This window comes from Chelon labrosus (assembly GCF_963514085.1).
Source record: "Chelon labrosus genome assembly, chromosome: 22".
In the NCBI taxonomy this organism is placed as follows: Eukaryota; Metazoa; Chordata; class Actinopteri; order Mugiliformes; family Mugilidae; genus Chelon; species Chelon labrosus.
This window is the reverse complement of record NC_140355.1, coordinates 7,067,555-7,085,598: the sequence shown is the minus strand read 5'-3', so window position 1 is coordinate 7,085,598 and position 18,044 is coordinate 7,067,555. Positions and strand designations below refer to the sequence as shown.

At 42.4% G+C, this 18,044-nt stretch overlaps 2 protein-coding genes across 2 annotated transcripts in view; one reads left to right on the top strand and one right to left on the bottom strand.

The window, feature by feature from the left end:
• Positions 1-2,747: 2,747 nt before the first annotated feature.
• On the bottom strand, positions 2,748-13,597 carry rassf6 (Ras association domain family member 6). The gene is made up of 11 exons (XM_084572641.1): positions 12,716-13,597; positions 7,871-7,939; positions 6,894-6,972; positions 5,727-5,878; positions 5,530-5,624; positions 5,102-5,301; positions 4,895-4,996; positions 3,902-3,953; positions 3,698-3,816; positions 3,486-3,583; positions 2,748-3,169 (listed from the first exon to the last, which is right to left on the bottom strand). Exons 2-11 carry the CDS (start codon positions 7,927-7,929, stop codon positions 3,094-3,096), a joined length of 1,032 nt encoding a protein of 343 aa, XP_084428767.1. The 5' UTR covers positions 7,930-7,939; positions 12,716-13,597; the 3' UTR covers positions 2,748-3,093.
• A 1,986-nt stretch (positions 13,598-15,583) lies between these two features.
• The window catches only part of musk (muscle, skeletal, receptor tyrosine kinase), a 32,587-nt gene continuing 30,126 nt past the window's right edge, over positions 15,584-18,044 (top strand). The window contains exon 1 of the mRNA XM_084572565.1: positions 15,584-16,682. Coding sequence (XP_084428691.1) covers positions 16,577-16,682 — 106 coding nt within the window. The 5' untranslated portion in view covers positions 15,584-16,576. The remainder of the gene's footprint in view (positions 16,683-18,044) is intronic.

Below are 18,044 nucleotides of genomic sequence, written 5' to 3'. Positions count from 1 at the left end.
AAATTCATAGCTGCACGGTAGGTTCAGATGATGTGATGGCTGTCCTTTTGAACTGCACTTCATCGGCTCTCCTCCATTCACTGCCCGGCCTACAGGAAGCTGAAAAAACAAAAGGAGAGCGCAGCAACCCTTGCAGGCAGGGAGGGAGCACAGTACTGAACGGGTAAACAACACACACATGACTCACCGTCGTAACAGAGAGCCATACACAGATCTTCATGACGGGGCACTCCTATGAGCATATAGCACTGCACACATGGACAGAGAAGACAAATGGTTGGAGGAAGGAGTAAAAGGAGGTCATATTTTAAAATGAAGCAACCATGCTTATGGCATCACTTATCAGCCACATACTGATCTGACCTCCCTCCCTGACTGTTTCACCACCATTCATTAGGTGATTCATGTGAGCTTTGGGCCATTAACAGACTTTTTGTGTGTGTGCTTGGTTTTTTAGTTTACGCCAAACTGACGAAGGCAATTCGAGAGTGTTCTGTAAAATACACTTATATTCCTTTAAATAAATATTCCTTCATAGTCTCCAGTACATATCGTACGAGTCAGAAAAAAGGCCTATAAACGAAACAATGGGACATATCCTACCACTTAGGAGTTATTCTGAGCTGAAAAGCTCTGCCTTTCTGGCCATGCTGCCAGAAAGGCAGAGACAAGAGTAATTCTCTTCAAGTTCAAGATCCCATAAACTGATTTGCCTTGGCCAGTGACCAGAAAGGCTGCTGCATCTTGCTTTTATACTGAACAGTTATTATAAGCAGACTTAGCATAAAGGCAATTCACAGAGTCCTATAAGCAAACTTTTCAAAACCATGAAAACAGGCACCTTCCTAAACCTTTTTTTTTTTTTTTTCACGAGAGAGGCTATGTAAATTTAAAACAAAAAAACTACATATGTGAGCTCCATGTAAATGTGGTTTCAAATGTCTAGAAAATTTTGCTTTTCACAGTTTTGCTTCTCTTGGTATGTGGAAACTAAGCACAAAGTTATGTGTTACTCACTGAGAAAACAGAATGATTTAATTTTCTCTCTGAGAAAGAAATCTTCATGCGTTGCTTTACTTTCCTTGATCTCAAAGTCCATTTCATAAATAAAAATGATTATACTGGCCTTTTTCTTGAGATGGGAATGACCATCTAACATCTGTGGATCTCTTCATAGCCAGATCACTGAGGTACACGCTCTTTCCATTTCTTAAAAGCCTTCCAGTTTGAATTTCTTGGTGAACATCACATGGAAACTCTACCCTAGATAGAACAACCAGAAAACCTTTATTCCCATTTGGTCAGTCATCATGTCTGAGGAAAATTAGACTCACTGCTTGATAATATGTGGCTGTCTGAAGGGATGCCAGGCGATTCTGAAATCTTTACCACTAAACAGCACTGCTCACTCCACACGACATCATTATCTAACTATTAGGACGATACAGTTTTCCACTAGTAAGCACTATCCAGTTTCTCTCTCCATCTTCCCCCTCTGTCTGCCACACATGCACACAAACAAAGTAGGGTATCTGTTACATAGATTTCCACAACCAAAACATGTCTTTACAGTAAAATGTAATAATTCACTGGATAAAGACTTTACTTTTGTCCCCAAAAGTGACACAAGTTCTCATAATGTGACTATGTGAAGTGACACACAGACACATAAAAAGAGAGAGAGAGCGAGCGCTTTTGGTACAGCAATTAATCTCTTAACTTTTAATTCTTCCTGTGTTTATATGTCTTTTATAAGACGTATATTTTCGACACATTTCCCCAACATACAGTCTGTCATTTAGTACGGAGTCTCTTTGGAACAAATCCCGGGGAGAGGCACTCTGGGCCACAAGCTTATATTCTTGTAGTAGATGTTGGAGACGTGCAAAAGTCAGTGAAGGCAAACCAATACAAAGAGGGAGCAGGCAGACAAAAATGGGCACGAAATACAAAAATATAGAAAGGCAAAGGCACATGGGGGCAACATAAATAAAACCAAAAGTCTGGATGAATGAAATGTCTAGACTGAAGGGAGTAACAAATTAGTTTTATCCTCATAAGAAAATAACACACACGTGTATTTCCATGACAATTAACTGTGTACTACAAACCACCAAACTAAATACCATTCATTCATTCATTCATCTTCTATACCCACTTATTCCTGTTAAGGGTCGCGGGGGTCTGCTGGAGCCTATCCCAGCTGTCATCGGGCGAGAGGCGGGGGTACACCCTGGACAGGTCGGCAGTCCATCGCAGGGCCAACACAGAGAGACAGACAACCATCCACACTCACACGCACACCTACGGCCAAGTTAGAATCACCAGTTAACCTAATGAGCATGTCTTTGGATGGTGGGAGGAAGCCGGAGTACACGGAGAGAACTAAATACCAACTCTTATCAATAAAAGGTCAAAGTGTAAACATTAATTATGAGCATATTTTGTGTAAAACACTCTTACCATGATCCATATTTAATATTTTAAGGAAGATGAGTTCCCTCAGTTTTCATCGTCACTACTTTTGTCCATGTTCTCTGGGACAGTTACTCCCAAGTCCCTGTCTTCACAGTGTTTGTCATGCAGCTCTCCTCCTCCTCATCTCCACCCAACCGGTCTGGTTGTTTGGGAGATCTCATGTAAAATCTCCATCAGCCTGTCTACTCCACCACATACATGTAGCTGCTGCATGCACATCCAGTAACAGAGTGGAAAAGTTCAGCTCCAACAGAAAACAGAAGCAGCCACGCTGGTCCCATATTTATTCATTAACATGAATCATTTACATCTACACTTATCTCATAAACGTATTTTACACTTTCAAAAAATAAAGCAAAAATTAAACAAAAAAACAACAACAACATCCATTTTACTCCAAGTGACTCCATTTGTGAGACTTGAAAAAGTTCCTTGTATTCTATTACTTCTCTAATGCTTGTGTTCACGTGGTATTTACCAAAATGTTCACCTCTATGTGCCACATCTCATATTTTTGGATTGTAACACTGATCAAATCTACACAGATCTACAGAGCCGATCTTTCATCTTGCTGTCTTAGTCAGGAAAGTGGCGCTGTGCCGAGTAATTCAGCCGTCAGACGCTGGTCTCGATGTGCGGTGACGTCTTACTGGTCAGCATGCGGGACAGGAGTATGTGCTGGTGGTGGTACCTGGCACAGACACAGGAAAATGACAGACACATATTGAGACACCACCGGTAAACAAACCAGTGAACGATAACTTCGACTTTGGCGCCACCACAAGGCATGGAAATGTTACTACAATGGTTATGTCGTCACACACTTGTGTAAACACTCTCTGCGTACATGTGGTGGGTGTACGAGGATGAGTCATGCAGAAATTGACTGCACACTCTGTACACTGCACACCCACTTTAGAATGTTGTGTACTACATAGAAAAACAGAGAATACATTTACACAACAGGTAAAAAGCAGAACTTTACAGGAACAAGATCATATACTAACTTGCTCATGACCCTTTGAATCTCCCTGTTCTCCTCCTCTTTGAGTTTCATTAAAACCTGTTCCAGGATTGGAAGCTCCAAGTTCAGATACTGAGCTACCTGGAGAGAAGAGAAGAGAGGAGAGGTGAGGTTAAGTGCCAGCAAAATGATAATAAATCATCATAATAAAAAAAGGCTTTCACACTCACATTACAATGGTTTTAGCACACTCACATCATTGCTGACTTCCTCTTCATCCATGTCCATCAGAAAGATCTTCATGATGTCATCAGAGGGACCCTGTAGAATGCGCTCCCATAGCGGGTGGTCTCTGTTGCTCAGCTTTCTCTTTTCTGGACAGGGCACATGTACAATGCGTTCGTGCTGCAATTTCATTTCTCGTTTATTCATTTCATTGGTAAAACAAGTAAGTCCTACCTCCGCTCTGGTGAATACAGTACAGAGCAAACTCCTGGGGATCGTTCTCTATCTGTAGGAAGCATATAAAGAAAAAATATTGAGATATATATTGACATATAGGATATCCGTGTTTGTGGTTTACTGGTGATCCTAACACTTGGCTCTACCCCTCCAATTCTTTGCGACATTTTGACTGACTGGTCATAACCACTTGTCAAGGGAATAACTTTGATTACTTGTTTAATGGCACATATCAGTAGGTGGAATATGTGAACACTGTGTCCTCAAAATGTATTCTTTAGCAGCATGGAAAATGGGCGCGCAATTTCCAGCTTCCTCCCACATTTCAGAGATATGCATGTTAGGTTGATCTGTGACCAATGAAATGAGTGTGAATGGCTGTTTTTCTCTCTGTGTTAGCCCTGTGATAAACTGGCGACCAGGGTGTTCCCTGCCTCTTGGTATCCAGCTGGAATAATATAGTATAGACGGTAATAGACAATGGATGGATGAGTAGAAAAACTGTCTAGTGGAAGGATGTCAGCGACTTCAGCTAGCCAATTTTGATGGCTAGCCACCTGTTCTTGTGGAGAGTTTCCTGGTCTGCAGTGGTTAGTACCTATCAAAAGTCGTCCAAGGGAGAAAAACTGTCAATCTGGCATCAGGAAGGCCAAGGCTCATTGATGCACATGGGGAGTGAAGGCTGGATTGTTTGGTCTGATCTAACAGATGAGCGAACGTAGCCAAAACTGACGAGGAAGTTCATGCTGGCTCTGACAGAAAGGTATAACACAGTACATCACTATTTATTTTTGTATGTGGCTACGTAGTTGCAGACTAGTAAGGGTGCCCATGCTGACCCCTGCCCACTGCCGAAAGTGCCAACAATCGACTAGACCACAGTGACCCTGGTGACTATGTGTCACTTATCTGGGGAACATTATGGCACCAGGGTGAAAAGAGTAGTCGTGCGGTTGCTCTGGCAGTTTCCAGAATGTGCACCAAACTCACTTTGAACTTGTTCAGTAGCTGTTCAATGACTTGGTTTGTTGTCATCCTGCTGGAGATGCGAACTTTAGTCGGAGTCCCATGGGACGGGGTGAAGATAGAGGTCTGCAGAACACAATGAAACACAAATTAGTCATACAACACTTGGAGTGAGGAAACAAAGGAAAGCCCTATGGGTTATTTGGAAAAGGTGGTGGACCAGTCACTCACTTTATAGTTGTAGAAGTGCCCATTGATTGAAAAGCGATGCTGCCTTTCTTTTTCTCTCTGTGCCGCTGACTTTCCCCCGCCCTTCCTCCTCTTAACCAAGGAGGCGTCACTCATGCAGCGAAAGAGGTTGGACTCGGCCTCTATCTCTGGGTTCTTCTGCCTTACAGGGCGCAGTGTGGCGGTCTCATAAACTGGTGGGCCTTTGGATTGTGCAAACAAACAGAAAAAAAAGCGTCTCATTCAACACATGGCGTGAATAACAACAGCAAATAAGATAGATTTATGTGCAACAATTAAGTTTGATTATATTCTATTAACCGTTTACTTTCAGGATTTAATTAAACTTCATGTCTATATGCTGTAATTAAATGCTTTAAGAAAACATGATTGGGATTGGGAATACACTATAAGAAGGAAATTAACTCAACCTGGTAAAGGATCGTTCATCACTCTTTCTTGTGGCGTCTCAGCCATTTCATCTATCTGGTGAAGGTCTGCATATTCCCCCCATCTTGACATACCCCTGCAAAGAGAGACAGAGATTGCCTCACTGACACTAACAATCCTTCGGTCAACATCCATTGCTTAGTAATGCTGGTAATATCACATAACATCTGGGGTTAACCTCTTGTTTCCCAGTGGGCTGGTGGGGTCAGGTGAGATCACAGTAGAGGCAGGAACTATCTGTTTGTCGTCTTGCATTTTCAACCTGATAGGTCTCCGTACTCCCCAGGAGATATTCAGGAAACCTTCCACTAACACCTCTCCACCGACCCCCTGTTACACAGACACAACAACAGACACTTGTTTGATGTCTTGAATCACATTCCGACGCCACTGTAGGAGCTTTCTCAGCCTTGCATTAGCTAATAAATGAGTTCAGTCTCCTTTAAGAGTCTTTAAAGGGGAACTACCGTTTTGTACAACCTGGACCTTATTTCTGGCATAAAATATGATAGTTTACTCACCCATATAACATTGGTGTCATATGGAGTCATTCGGACGCTATTTAGATCCGCGTATATCCATAAAGTGGGAGTGACTGGGGCACCGAAACGCAGCCTCTAAATAACGCATTATCTGCCGTGAAACTCGTTCATTTCACCAATATTTTGTTATGATACGCTAATGCTATTCCCCGTTGAGTCTGGAATTATCTGTTATCATCATCTGGGGTCTGTAGACTGACCTACTAACCTCTGACCTGGATGATGTCATCTCTGAGTCATCTCTTGTTTACCTGTTATTTGCTACTGCTAGTTTTTTGCAACATGGCTGAATATTTTTCCAATTCTGAGGTTGTGGACGACGACTTTGTTTATGATGGACGTCCTTACCGTTTTGAGCCAGAGTATACGGATGAGGAGCTCGTTGGAAGGATGATGCGGCAGAAAGAGGAACAGCTGTCCAAAGAACAACAAACCGCTGCACGTCCGCGAATAGATAACAGGTAACTCTGGACTCAACGGGGAATAGCACTAGCGTATCGTAACGAAATATTGGGGATTATCTGAATTTCGCGGAAGATAATGCGTTATTTAGAGGCTGCGTTGCGGTGCCCCAGTCACTCCCACTCCGAATGACTCCAAATGACACCAAAGTTATATGGGTGAGTAAACGAACGTATTTTATGCCAGAAATAAAGTCCAGGTTGTAAAAAACGGTAGTTCCCCTTTTAGACTTGTTGCTTGGTTACAACGATTGTCTGAAAGCAATGACAAAGACGACTGGGGGAGTACTGTAATTGTGAAAGGAAACAGAAACTATTTGATATATCATCATGAAATCATACCTGAGAGTAACTGAGGTGTAGCTGAGTCTGGTCCTTCAGGAAGCAGTTGTAGGTATCCAGCAGTGACAGAAACGCTGCTCTAAAACGAAAGAAGTTGTTGAAAAGCACAACACAGCACAGAGCAAAACAGCACGACATACACCGACCAGCCAACATTAAAACCAGTGACGGGAGAGGTAAATGACAATGACCATCTTGTGACAATGTAATGTTCTGCTGGGAAACTTCTGGACCTGGCATCCATGTGATATTACTTAGACATGTACCACCCACCGAGACCAGACCAGGTAATCCCACAGAGGTCCCTCATACGACCCAAAGGCCCCCACTAACAACAATCTGGGACACCCTCAGAAGGCCCATGTCCATTCTCTGATGAGTCACAACTGTTTTGGAGGGACAAGGGAGACCTACACAACATTAGGAAGGTGGTCATAATGTTATGCTTGATCTGTGTATACAACTGTAGTGTTTTCGTGTTCGAAAGCACGATTCATTTTATTGTTCCACATGGTAGGGAATTTGGATCGTGGTCCCACCCATGCTGCATCCATAAAAAAAGCATTCCACAATAAAAGACAATTACAGGGAGCAGTAACTGTTGAGAACATACGAATAAAAAAACACTATTTCATCTCAGCAGCCCCCATTTTCTAGGTGGTGGGACAGTTATTATCCTTCCTTTGCAGAGCTTGCTCATAACTAGACTTCAGGGGTAGATGCTGTCTTAGACCGGTTATCTTCCACAAAGTCTGCAGAACTCTGTGCAGCTGAAATTTTGACCTGCACAGAGAGGTTACACAACTAACCAGCTCGCGTGTGTTTGCACTGCAAGCTGAACGTGTAATCACCAGACTAGGACAACATCTGGGAATACGCATCAACAGTAACCGCTTTACCTGCACTGAGAGCATTAATGACTGTTGCGCTGTCTTGGCATACTTTAAAAAGCAAAAGACAGAAGTGCAGTTACCCACCTGGACAGTGTCCTCCCGTCCCCTGCCTGGATCACTGGGAGCAGAGCTTCTTCATTCATCTCTGGTCAACTGCGACAGAGAAAAAACAAAAGAACAAACATCCTCTGTGACTGAATGCGGTAGCAATGTTAAAGCAGGAAAACTGAAGTGAGAAGCCAGCTGACTAATAGTAGAGAGCCGCCGACTTGTTGAATGGTACTCCAGTGTGTATGTCACTATTTTTGCACATGCTCCTAAATAAACAGTTGACCAGCTTTATGTCAACCTTGACCTGGCTCTGGCTCTGAAAATGAACTACACTGCACTTGTACAACAAGCAATGTATCTCTTCTCCCAAGAATAACCGAATAATTAGTCTTACCTCCTCTCACATGACAAATCAGAGGTCCCTTCTTGATTCTGTTTCTTTGTCCCTGCCTTCTGTCTGGGCTTTAAATATCTCTTTCCAGTTTCTGCCTCTCTCTTTCCCTCTCTCTCTGAAGTTTTTGTGTTATATTTATCTCTCTCCAGTCATGCGTTCGCTCTTTTACTTTCTTTTTTTGTGCTCGTCTCTAAGAGATTTAATAACAGTGCTCCACCCAGTAACCAGTGATGACAGTGTGGACCCAACCATTTGTTTATTCTTTGGTCAGAGACACTGAAGCCTGTGACTGACTGCGGGGACTGCTGGGATATCCAAAGCTGCTTTTCATCTGAACAGTCTTCTCTTTTCTTTATCTTCTGTTTTTCTGAATTACTGCCACGGACACAGCAGTATGAAAACAGCTGTCAGCTCGATTTGTCCACTGCTTTCACTCTTTCCAGCTCTCTCTGCCTCAGCCTGTTTGCTGGTTGGAAATATCTCAGGTATTCGGCAGCTGTCTTCCCAGCAGTCTCACCTCTCTCCTTTCTGACTGACAGTTCACTCTTGTAAAGATGGAATGAACCCCCAACAGCAGCATAAAAGGCCCAGTAAGCCACTTCCAGTACAAAGGCTATTTAGGGCCCTCATGCTTTTCTAAATGCACATGAAATTCTGCATACATGTGATGAATTATATTTTACATCTCATGATATGTAGTCAACTGAAACTAAACTAATCTTCCACAGTACAAGAAACAGAAACACAATTGTTTAATGTTTATTTCCTCCTTAGCACAGTCAAAGGAATGTAGGGCTGTAATTAGACTTTCTTGTCTGACTGCTTTACACTTACAAAAAATACACCAATCGGCATAACCACCTATGGCCACCTGTCTCATATTATGCAGTTTCTCTTGTGCCTCCAAAATAATTGTGAGTCATCAGAGAATGGACATGGGCCTTCTGAGGGTGTCCTGTGGTGTCTGGCAACAGAATGTTGTTAGTGGGGGTTTTGGGTCTTATGGGTTGGGGGGAGACTCCTCTGTGGACCATCCCACAGATATTTGATCAGTTTGGGATGTAATGAATTTGGAGGCCAGGTCAACACCTTGTGCTGTTCTTCATGTTTGTTTAGTTGTTCCTAAAGCGTTTTTGTGTGTGTGCCTGTGTCAGGCTGCATCCTGCTGGGGATGGCGGCTGCTGCCATCAAGGAGTGTCATTGCTATGGGGTGGGGATGCCTGGTCTGGTCTAGGTGGGTGGTACATGTCTAAGTAACATCCACATGAATGCCAGGTCCTAAAGTTTCCCAGCAGATTATTGCATTGTCACAAGATGGTCAGTGTTATTTATTTTTTCTGTCCTGTGGAAATTACAGCTCCAAAAACATTCTCTCTCATGTGGTGTTCCCCAGAGGTCAGTTTTAGGCCCATCATTGTTTAAAGGAACCGTATGTAGGATTGTGGCCAAAACTGGCCAAAACTGGTACTGCAATCACTTTCAAAATACTGTAGAACGGTGTATCCCCTCAGCCTCGAGGTTGCCAGCTAAGCTGCAGGATCCAGCAGGAACGTAGGCTGCTACAAGGAGCTTCCAATGGCAAGTGACGAGTCCTTTTTTCTGTTAATAAAGTTTATGCTTCATGATAGATGTTTTGCGAAGTAATTATGTATCGCAAAAATTTACTAATGGCGATTAGCCAAATATTTCGTAAAGATGTACTGTAATACCACATTTCAGTCGGAACATAGATTGTTTTCATACCCTGCTAGTGGTGCGATATAAAGCTTTTTATGAACGCATTTAGCACGGGCGACCATGGAAAATCCACTGTCTATATGTACGGAAGAACGGGGCTTTTAGCCTATACCAACAAACATGGTAGAATATAGCATCCAAAAGTCGAGGGTCAATTCCATGCCATTCCGGACTTTGTCACGACGTATTTCGGATTCATAACGAGGTCTTTTAGGTTTATAACGTTATACATGTTTTATCCGACACGTTCGTAGCTGCAGCTGTGGTAACTAGAGCAGAGCTGGCAACCCGGAAGACGAAACTCTACTGACTTCGTGATTAGTAGATAGCTTGAGGGTGGCGCCTCAGGCCAAAACACAACATGACAACATCAACATCAGTTGAGGGCTGCAACTTTCACTTTTAAATGACAATATCCTGGCCGGACCACTGTTGTCAGTGATATAAGTATTTGAAATGAACATGATTTCTTCATGTCTAGTGACATATCAGGGCCATTTTATGATTAATTGAAATACATTTCTTACATACGGTTCCTTTAATTTGTACTTGTTGCCTCTGTGCCAAACAACTCTTTAAGAAACACAATGTATTTTACCATATCTATGTCTCCAGAAAGGGTTACACAGGCAGAATCTCCCGTTTAATTTCATTACATTTAAGATGGTGTATTTTCCAAAGGCAAGGAACTTCTTATCCCTAAAAGGCTTTTAATTCCTGACACACTGCTGGCAACTGCTGTGTTGAGGTTGTTACACTGGCTTCTGGGGAATTTAAGAATTGATTTTAAAATTGTATTGCTTATTTTTTACAGCTTGATTTATGAACCAACTAGCCCCCTCAGGTCATCAGAAACAGCCTGGGCACCACCAAAAACTGCTTTTAACTTTTATGCTAGAAGTGGCTGGGACATGTAATAGTACCTAATCCTGCTGGGGTTTTTTTTGTTTGTTTTTTTAAACCCATTTATTCTATCTTTTGTTCATTAGATACTGGTTGTAATGTATCTGATGGTGGTGTTTGTTTTAATGGTATGTACTTGTGCCTATTGCTTTATTTAAAGCTTTGCTAATACTAAGGAACTTAGGTCAACTAGCACTTCGGCTCATTTATAAATCCCGGTTATACACAGTTTACACTCTCCCAGGTGTGCTTATTCGTGTCTGAACATGTGCTACATGACACCACAGAAGAAGTGCAAATGTACTTGTATCATAATTAAGTTTTAAAGGCTTCCTTGTTGCAGTGAAAGGGCAAGACAGAAGCAGTAAAAAGGAGACCATGTCCATCAAATCCAAAGATTCATGTCTTTTTCTCGAAAGCGATTCTTGCACTGCTGAGCACCCTTCAGTGTGTGTTTTTCGAGCCTCAACATGTAGGCTCTAAGGCACCCTGGAGCCAATTCATCAGACTCGTGTATGGGGGGGTGGTGTGCGTGTGTGCTTGAGAAAGAGAGATTTATCAGTTGCAGACATGTCGAAAGCCAAACCAAAGCCAACAAAGAGGAGAACTACAAATCAATGAACAACAGTGCAATGTAAATAGTCTGTTCATTAATCAAACAGGTACGTATCTTTAAGGATTGCCCCAGATCCGAAGCTAGATGTGACACGGCTTTAAACCGTTCAGTTACCTGGTTAGTCATTATTAAAATAAAATCTACCATTCATTCCCTTTTTTAAAAAAAAAATCCAGAAACCTTCTTAGCTTATACTGTGCATCTACTGATGTAGAAACTGTGCATGCATGCATTACGTTGATGCAAGGTGCCATTTGGACCAGAACTGTGTTCCCAATGTTTGATGTCACCACCTCGCATTGTATGTGAGAAACATTAACGGCAGATGAGCACATCCGAGAAAAGTAACATGGGACAAAATGCATTCATGCATGAATCAGGACTTTAAACAACAGCAGTCTTAATCATCAACAATACAGAGAAAGACAACTCCAATCCTAATAAAATAAGTACATCAGTGATGTGATTTTGCAGACTGTTTAAAAGAAATGTGTCCTCAATGCAAATCATAACCTTTTGGAAACCATTTTTACAGCTGTGTGTCATGGCCACTTCCCTCTATTCAGCGAGCCACAGTGGATTGTTCCACTACACTTCTAGTGCGGTAACCTAGTATATACAGTCAATGGAGGTAACCTTATCTGCAGGCGGAATTGAAGCCGCAGTATTCTGTGTGTATGACAGTAAAATGTAAGCGTTTTACTGTCAGTCACGACGCTAAAAACGTAGCCATCGGGAAAAAAGCCAAGGTACACGATGACACATGATTCTTCCCTTTATTGCCTTCCTGTACAACCCCACCTCCTTTCCTTCTTGTGTTCCACTGTCCTCACATGTGACACTTCCTCACTCACTTGCTTAGATTTGATCTAATTGTAATATTTTAGTATGGCACCACCTGTTGACGCTCCATCCGTCTGCACCTGGGCTTTTATCAGTTCTGTTTCATTTTGAATAAAAAGCTTGTTCTGCTCTACAAAGTATTCCTTGTATTTGAGTTGGAGCGCCTCATCAAAGTTGTGATAAAGCTAATTGAGGTAATACAAACAGTGTTTTATGTTGGGTTTTGGACTTTAACGGCCATCTCATAACAAAGGAAGAAGTTGCTTATTACCTGACATTATTTCCATTTTGTTATTGATCATTAAAAACCCAGTTATATCTCAGCAGCAAAGTACAACCTAACAAAGCACCAAATAAAGATGACCAAAAGTACATTCACTCCTACCTGGCAAGCTTCTCTTTCACTCTTCTAACAAATGAAGCAGGCTCACTCCATGTTTGCGATCTTATGTGTGCGTGTGTTCGCGTGGAGAAGTCCAGAGTACATTGCGCGTGTGTGTATAGGAGGTGAGCCAGTGTAGCACATGGAGCTCACCACGGCAGCTGGTTAATTATTGCAGAACACGTTGAGACAGTGTTGAGTGGGAGTGGCTGACTGACACCAGATATGACTCGACTTTAGTGTCTTTGTGTATGTATCCTGAGAAAGAGAGAGAGAGGTCTTCCAGTTTGCTGTTAGTCCTATTCACTAATCATTGTTGGCCTTTCCATACCTTCAAAATCTATGTTGATGGGAATTTTATTGATGCCCAGGTCCTATTTAGATATTCCAATGCAGTCACAGAAATGTTGTGGAAACATTTCTTATTGTGCATAAAATATCTAGAAATCACCCGTCTTAATGCTGAGTACATTTAGTTTCAGTACATTTTCCATTAATTAAAATGAGCCCTGGTTTTACATATGACTTTTAAATGTAATCATGTAACCGAGTGTTTATGCTCTCTCAAGGGAAGGCAGCTGTTTCGTTCAACTGTCATGAGCCAAACTGCCTTGACCTGCTTTACTCAGAATAAGCAACTTGTTGTAATGCAATGCCTCACAATTAGAGAACATGCAGGCAGTCTTGATCCCAAGTTGAACCAGGTGCAAATTGAGTTTTTTATTTTTTTATATAAAGAAATCCAATAAATCCAATAAAATGTCTTTTAAAAGGGGGTAGGCCTGCAAACTAATTTTTACTCTGGATTGAGTCCACTCCCGTGATTCTGTCACCAGAGGGAGTTAGAGTACCATTACAAATGTTTTCCAGCATTATACTATCCTACTGAGTCAGAGGTTCCTGGCACAGATGTGGTTTGACACTGTCATGTTTTATTTTTTTCTTTTGGTCTGGTACATCTCCTTTGCATAATTTGGTGACGTGTGGCCTTTATTGGACAATAAAATGACTGTAAAAAAACAAAAAAACAAAAACGAACTCATTATCCAGCATACAGCACCATCTAGTGGTGTGCATATATATGGCACATACTGTGTTTTTCTTATTTTATCTTGGACATGAAGATGGAGGCACTCTGGCTTCCTCCCACCGTCCAAAGACATGCTTGTTAGGTTAATTGGTGATTCTAAATTGGCTGTAGGTGTGCATGTGAGTGTGAATGGTTGTCTGTCTCTCTGTGTTAGGCCTGTGATAGACTGTCCAGGGTGTACCCCGCCTCTCGCCTGATGACAGCTGTAATAGGCTCCAGCCCCCCCGCGACCCTTCACAGGACAAGCGGTTACAGAAGATGAATGAATGAATGAAGACGGAGGCAGATGGGAGTCAAACACTTGGGAAGTATGAGCAGAATTAAAGGACACCGCCCTAAAGATAAGACATCTTCGATTAAGTGGATGTGCATTGGTTGTTATCACACACAAGGGACAAACTGTGTAATAATATCACTTCTGGCAGTAATGCAACCATAAATAATGCAACTGTCTTTGGGAGCTGTTGCCTGCTGGTTAGAGAAGCAGCTTTGGGACCACAAGGTCTCTGGTTCAATCCCTTTTATGTTCATGGCTGATGAGCTTTTGAGCAAGGACAGAAAATCCTCTGACACTGGTCACTGGGCGCCTGACCTGTATGACTGCAAACTACTCCAAATGTGCTCCCTAGGATGGGCTGTATATACAGTTCTGGAAAGAAATAGGAGACCACTGCAAATTCTTCAGAAATCAGCATCTCCACATATATGACAGTCATTCCTTTCCAGTGTCAAAAAGTAGTAACTGGAATCAAACTATTGACCATGCCAAAAGAATGAAAAAGAAAAGTTTTGAGTCAGGAAAAGAAGGGTACAATTCTGGCAGAAGGATACAGTGAGCATCAGGTTGCTTCCAACCTTAACATTTCTAAGACAGTGGTTCATAAGAACGAGGTCAAGCAGCAGTTATCGGGGGACAACAAGACTGCAAACTGGCAGAGGGCGAAAAAGACTCCACTGACCGGGATGACCGTTGACTCACTTAAATGCGGCAACCGTAGGATGAGATCAAGTGACCCGCAAATGGCAGCTGGGGTGAAGTGGATGGCGAGAACGGTTTGAACCAGGCTCCTAGGGGCAGGGCTCAAGTCGAGTAAAGCTAGAAAAACGCCCTTCATCAATGAGGAGCAAAGAAGAGCAAGGCTGAAGTTTGCGAAAGACCATAGACGCCTAAAGCAAGGTCATCTTCTCTGATGAGTCCGATTTTCAGCATTGCCCAACACCTTGATGTCTAATGGTTCGATGGAGACCCGGAGAGGCCTACAAACCACAGTGTTTCGCACCCACTGTGAAATTTGGTGGAGTATCGGTGATGATCTGGGGATTCTTCAGCAAGGCTGGAATTGGGCAGATTCATCTTTGCGAAGGACGCACGAATCAAGCCACTCACCAGGTTAGTGAAGATCAAAGATGGCGACAGCTGAAACCACCACACTGAGCTTCAAAACTGCTTTTTTTGGGAAACTCGTGGGCAACATGAAGAAGGATTCATCTATCCTTTCATAAAGTGTGTGGCATTGGTCAGTCAGTCAAACTTGTATTAGCTCCCCCTGGAGTCTAAGTTCTGGGTGATTGATTATATCACGATGTGTGTGATGCTTGTGTTTCTTCATGGGAATATCACCACACACACCAAGCTTGTTATACAACAAATGCAAGGACTGTGACATAATTTCACGATTGAGTTAAGGACTCCATGATTGCTTTGTTGGCTTATTTGTTGAAAGATAAGCCTTTGAGATAACCACTTTAGTAAACCAAGATAAAAACAAAACAAGATCCAGATGACAGACTCAAAAAGCTAACAGTGGCTGCTGACGGAGTACAATAGTTGAGACCGTCTGAAACAGAACAGATAAGGAGCAAATGAACTGAAATGCCATTCCTTTCCAAAAATAAAACAGGACATACAGTCAGGCAGGCAACAGGTGGACACAAAGGCTGCCTCCTGGACTGGATTGTGCGTATCGCTGTGTGTGTAAGTGTCAAAATGTTAAGCAGTGAGCTGGAATATGCCCGCGTGTATTTGTTTGTAAAAATGTGTCCAGATGTTCTGAACATGCAGCAGGGACAACGGTGTCTATCTGCATATCAGGCTGCACATCACTGACAGAAAAATTGTATATGTTCTGTATTTGAATGATATATATATCCTGACACGCATTCTTTTCCAGCTTTTCATTTAGCAGGTAATATGAATTCTCTGTGCAGCTTTGATGATTGTTTGTCTGTGCCCCTTGTTGTGTACCACAGTGTATTAAACCTTTGTTTTGGACGCAAACAAGATTGTCACTGAAAGACTGAAAGATTGAAAAAACAAGTTATGAAAAGTGAATTTTCATTGCTTTTCAGCTGTTTCAATCTGTGTGTTTCATGTAGAGGTTCACTGACTGACAAAGTGTGACTTATAAATCAAGAGCTGGATCTTGAGCTGGTTTGATTAATAAAGAGAGGACTGGCAAAGTTGTTGATCGCCGCGAATGTGGAGAGCTCTCAGCTCCGGAGCCTTTGGAGCTTAGAGCGCTGCACCAAAACCTGAGTGACTGCACACGAGGACAGCAAGCAGCTGCCACTGTCCGTTACAATGTTTAAACACACACACACACACACATAGTCACTGTGACTGCTGGGCTGGTTCATGTTGAGCACAGAGCTCATGGCTGTCCCTGGCTAAGGCTCACGCAGACGCAAACAAGTTAGGAAAGTCAACCAACAAGAACAGCTCCTTATCTGCCATGGGAATCTAATCTAACCACCAGCTCGTTCTGTACCTGTCCATGAGCTTTGTTCAGACGGATCACTCCAGAGTCAGGATGAAGATTGTGGGGCACATTTTAATGCTTCTGCTGGTTACGGTCACCTCAAGTTACAGCATGCAGACAGGTAAGTGATACTTCTATATGAGCGTTCTTTTAAGAGTCTGTGTTTGGGCAAGTTGTTCAAAGCGTTTTAATCCATATGACTTCACCGTACCGTATTGTATATAAATGTTGTGCTGTGCTCATGCTCAGGAATTTATCTTAACAATACTAATAATTAACTCAAAATGTGAACATAATACACAGAAACAAAGGGGACAGGGATGAACTTTTGTTGACCTTCCCTCTGTATGGGTGCACATGTGTGAGAAAATGTGATGAGCAGAATGCCAAAGATTAGAAATGGCCACATAAGGAACAAAGAGGTATCAAAGGAGAGCATCCTTCTAATATTACAGCTGTAGTTTTACGGTCTGTCTTACCTAAAGAGAATGCGGCGTACATTCTCCCCACACACCCCGCTGTGATCACCTGTTTTCCATTCCACATCCTGCAAGGAAAAGGAGAAGGTGTTTATAGGCCAACAGAGTGTAAATGTGACTAAATCTATATCCTTCCTACACTTTGGCATATATCCTTTCTGCAGCATGTGGTAGAGGTGGTTAGGAACCAGGCATTGCCTCTGATGTATTTCCCTTTCTAATAGGCCACATTAGAACCTGTTGTTGAAGCAGCAAGTTCAGCTGCGGCTTCAGAACGAGGACATGTGAGACGGATATCAAATCCTTTTTGATGTCATGTGGTTTTACAATCACATGCGTGTGCCTGCATGTCGAACCATAGACATACATGTTTTAGAGATACACAGCTATATGCAGTACGCTGCTCGCCGGCTCAGAGAAACAGGTGGATCCACAAAGCCTGGGTGGGTGTTGCAGCAGGTGAGCTACAGTAAGTTGAGCCGTAGAGACTTGCCCTACAATCTGCCCTTAGCTTGTAGTTCATTTGTAGCGACAGCGAAGATATGTCATGCAGTGTTTTGCAAATAAGACAAAAGTTGATGTAGGGGATGTTCTGCTTCATCAAGACACGTTGGACTTATTTGTAGAGCTACCACTTCTGTCATGAAATCAATCCATAGTCTGTCCAACACCAAATGGTCTGGTACGTCATCTGCAATGTGGGATAAAAATGTTGGGGATAAAATCTAAAACCTGTTTGAGTTTGGAGCAGTCCATTTGGGGTGCTTGGGGTTAAGCAGCACCATATAGGATAACCTAGGGATTCTATCAGCCATGGCTACACTGCACTATGTCCTCTGCACAGTTTTAAATCCCACTGGGAGAATTTCTAAATCAAAGCATTTTGTCTTGCCACCTTGGCTGACCTGCTGATTTGATCATTTTTCCTAGTTTCTAATGATTCTACAGCTTGACTATGTAGGTGAAAGGTTCCTTAAGGTGTTTAAGCTAAAACATGTTCACTC

Coding starts and splice junctions, on each gene's coding strand:
- rassf6 (XM_084572641.1), bottom strand. CDS start 7,929: ATGAATGAAGAAGCTCTGCTCCCAGTGATCCAGGCAGGGGACGGGAGG. Junction 5,879..6,893: donor TACACCTCAGTTACTCTCAG/GTATGATTTCAT, acceptor TCTGTGTAACAG/GGGGTCGGTGGAGAGGTGTT. Junction 3,170..3,485: donor ATTCAAAGGGTCATGAGCAA/GTTAGTATATGA, acceptor TGTCTGTGCCAG/GTACCACCACCAGCACATAC.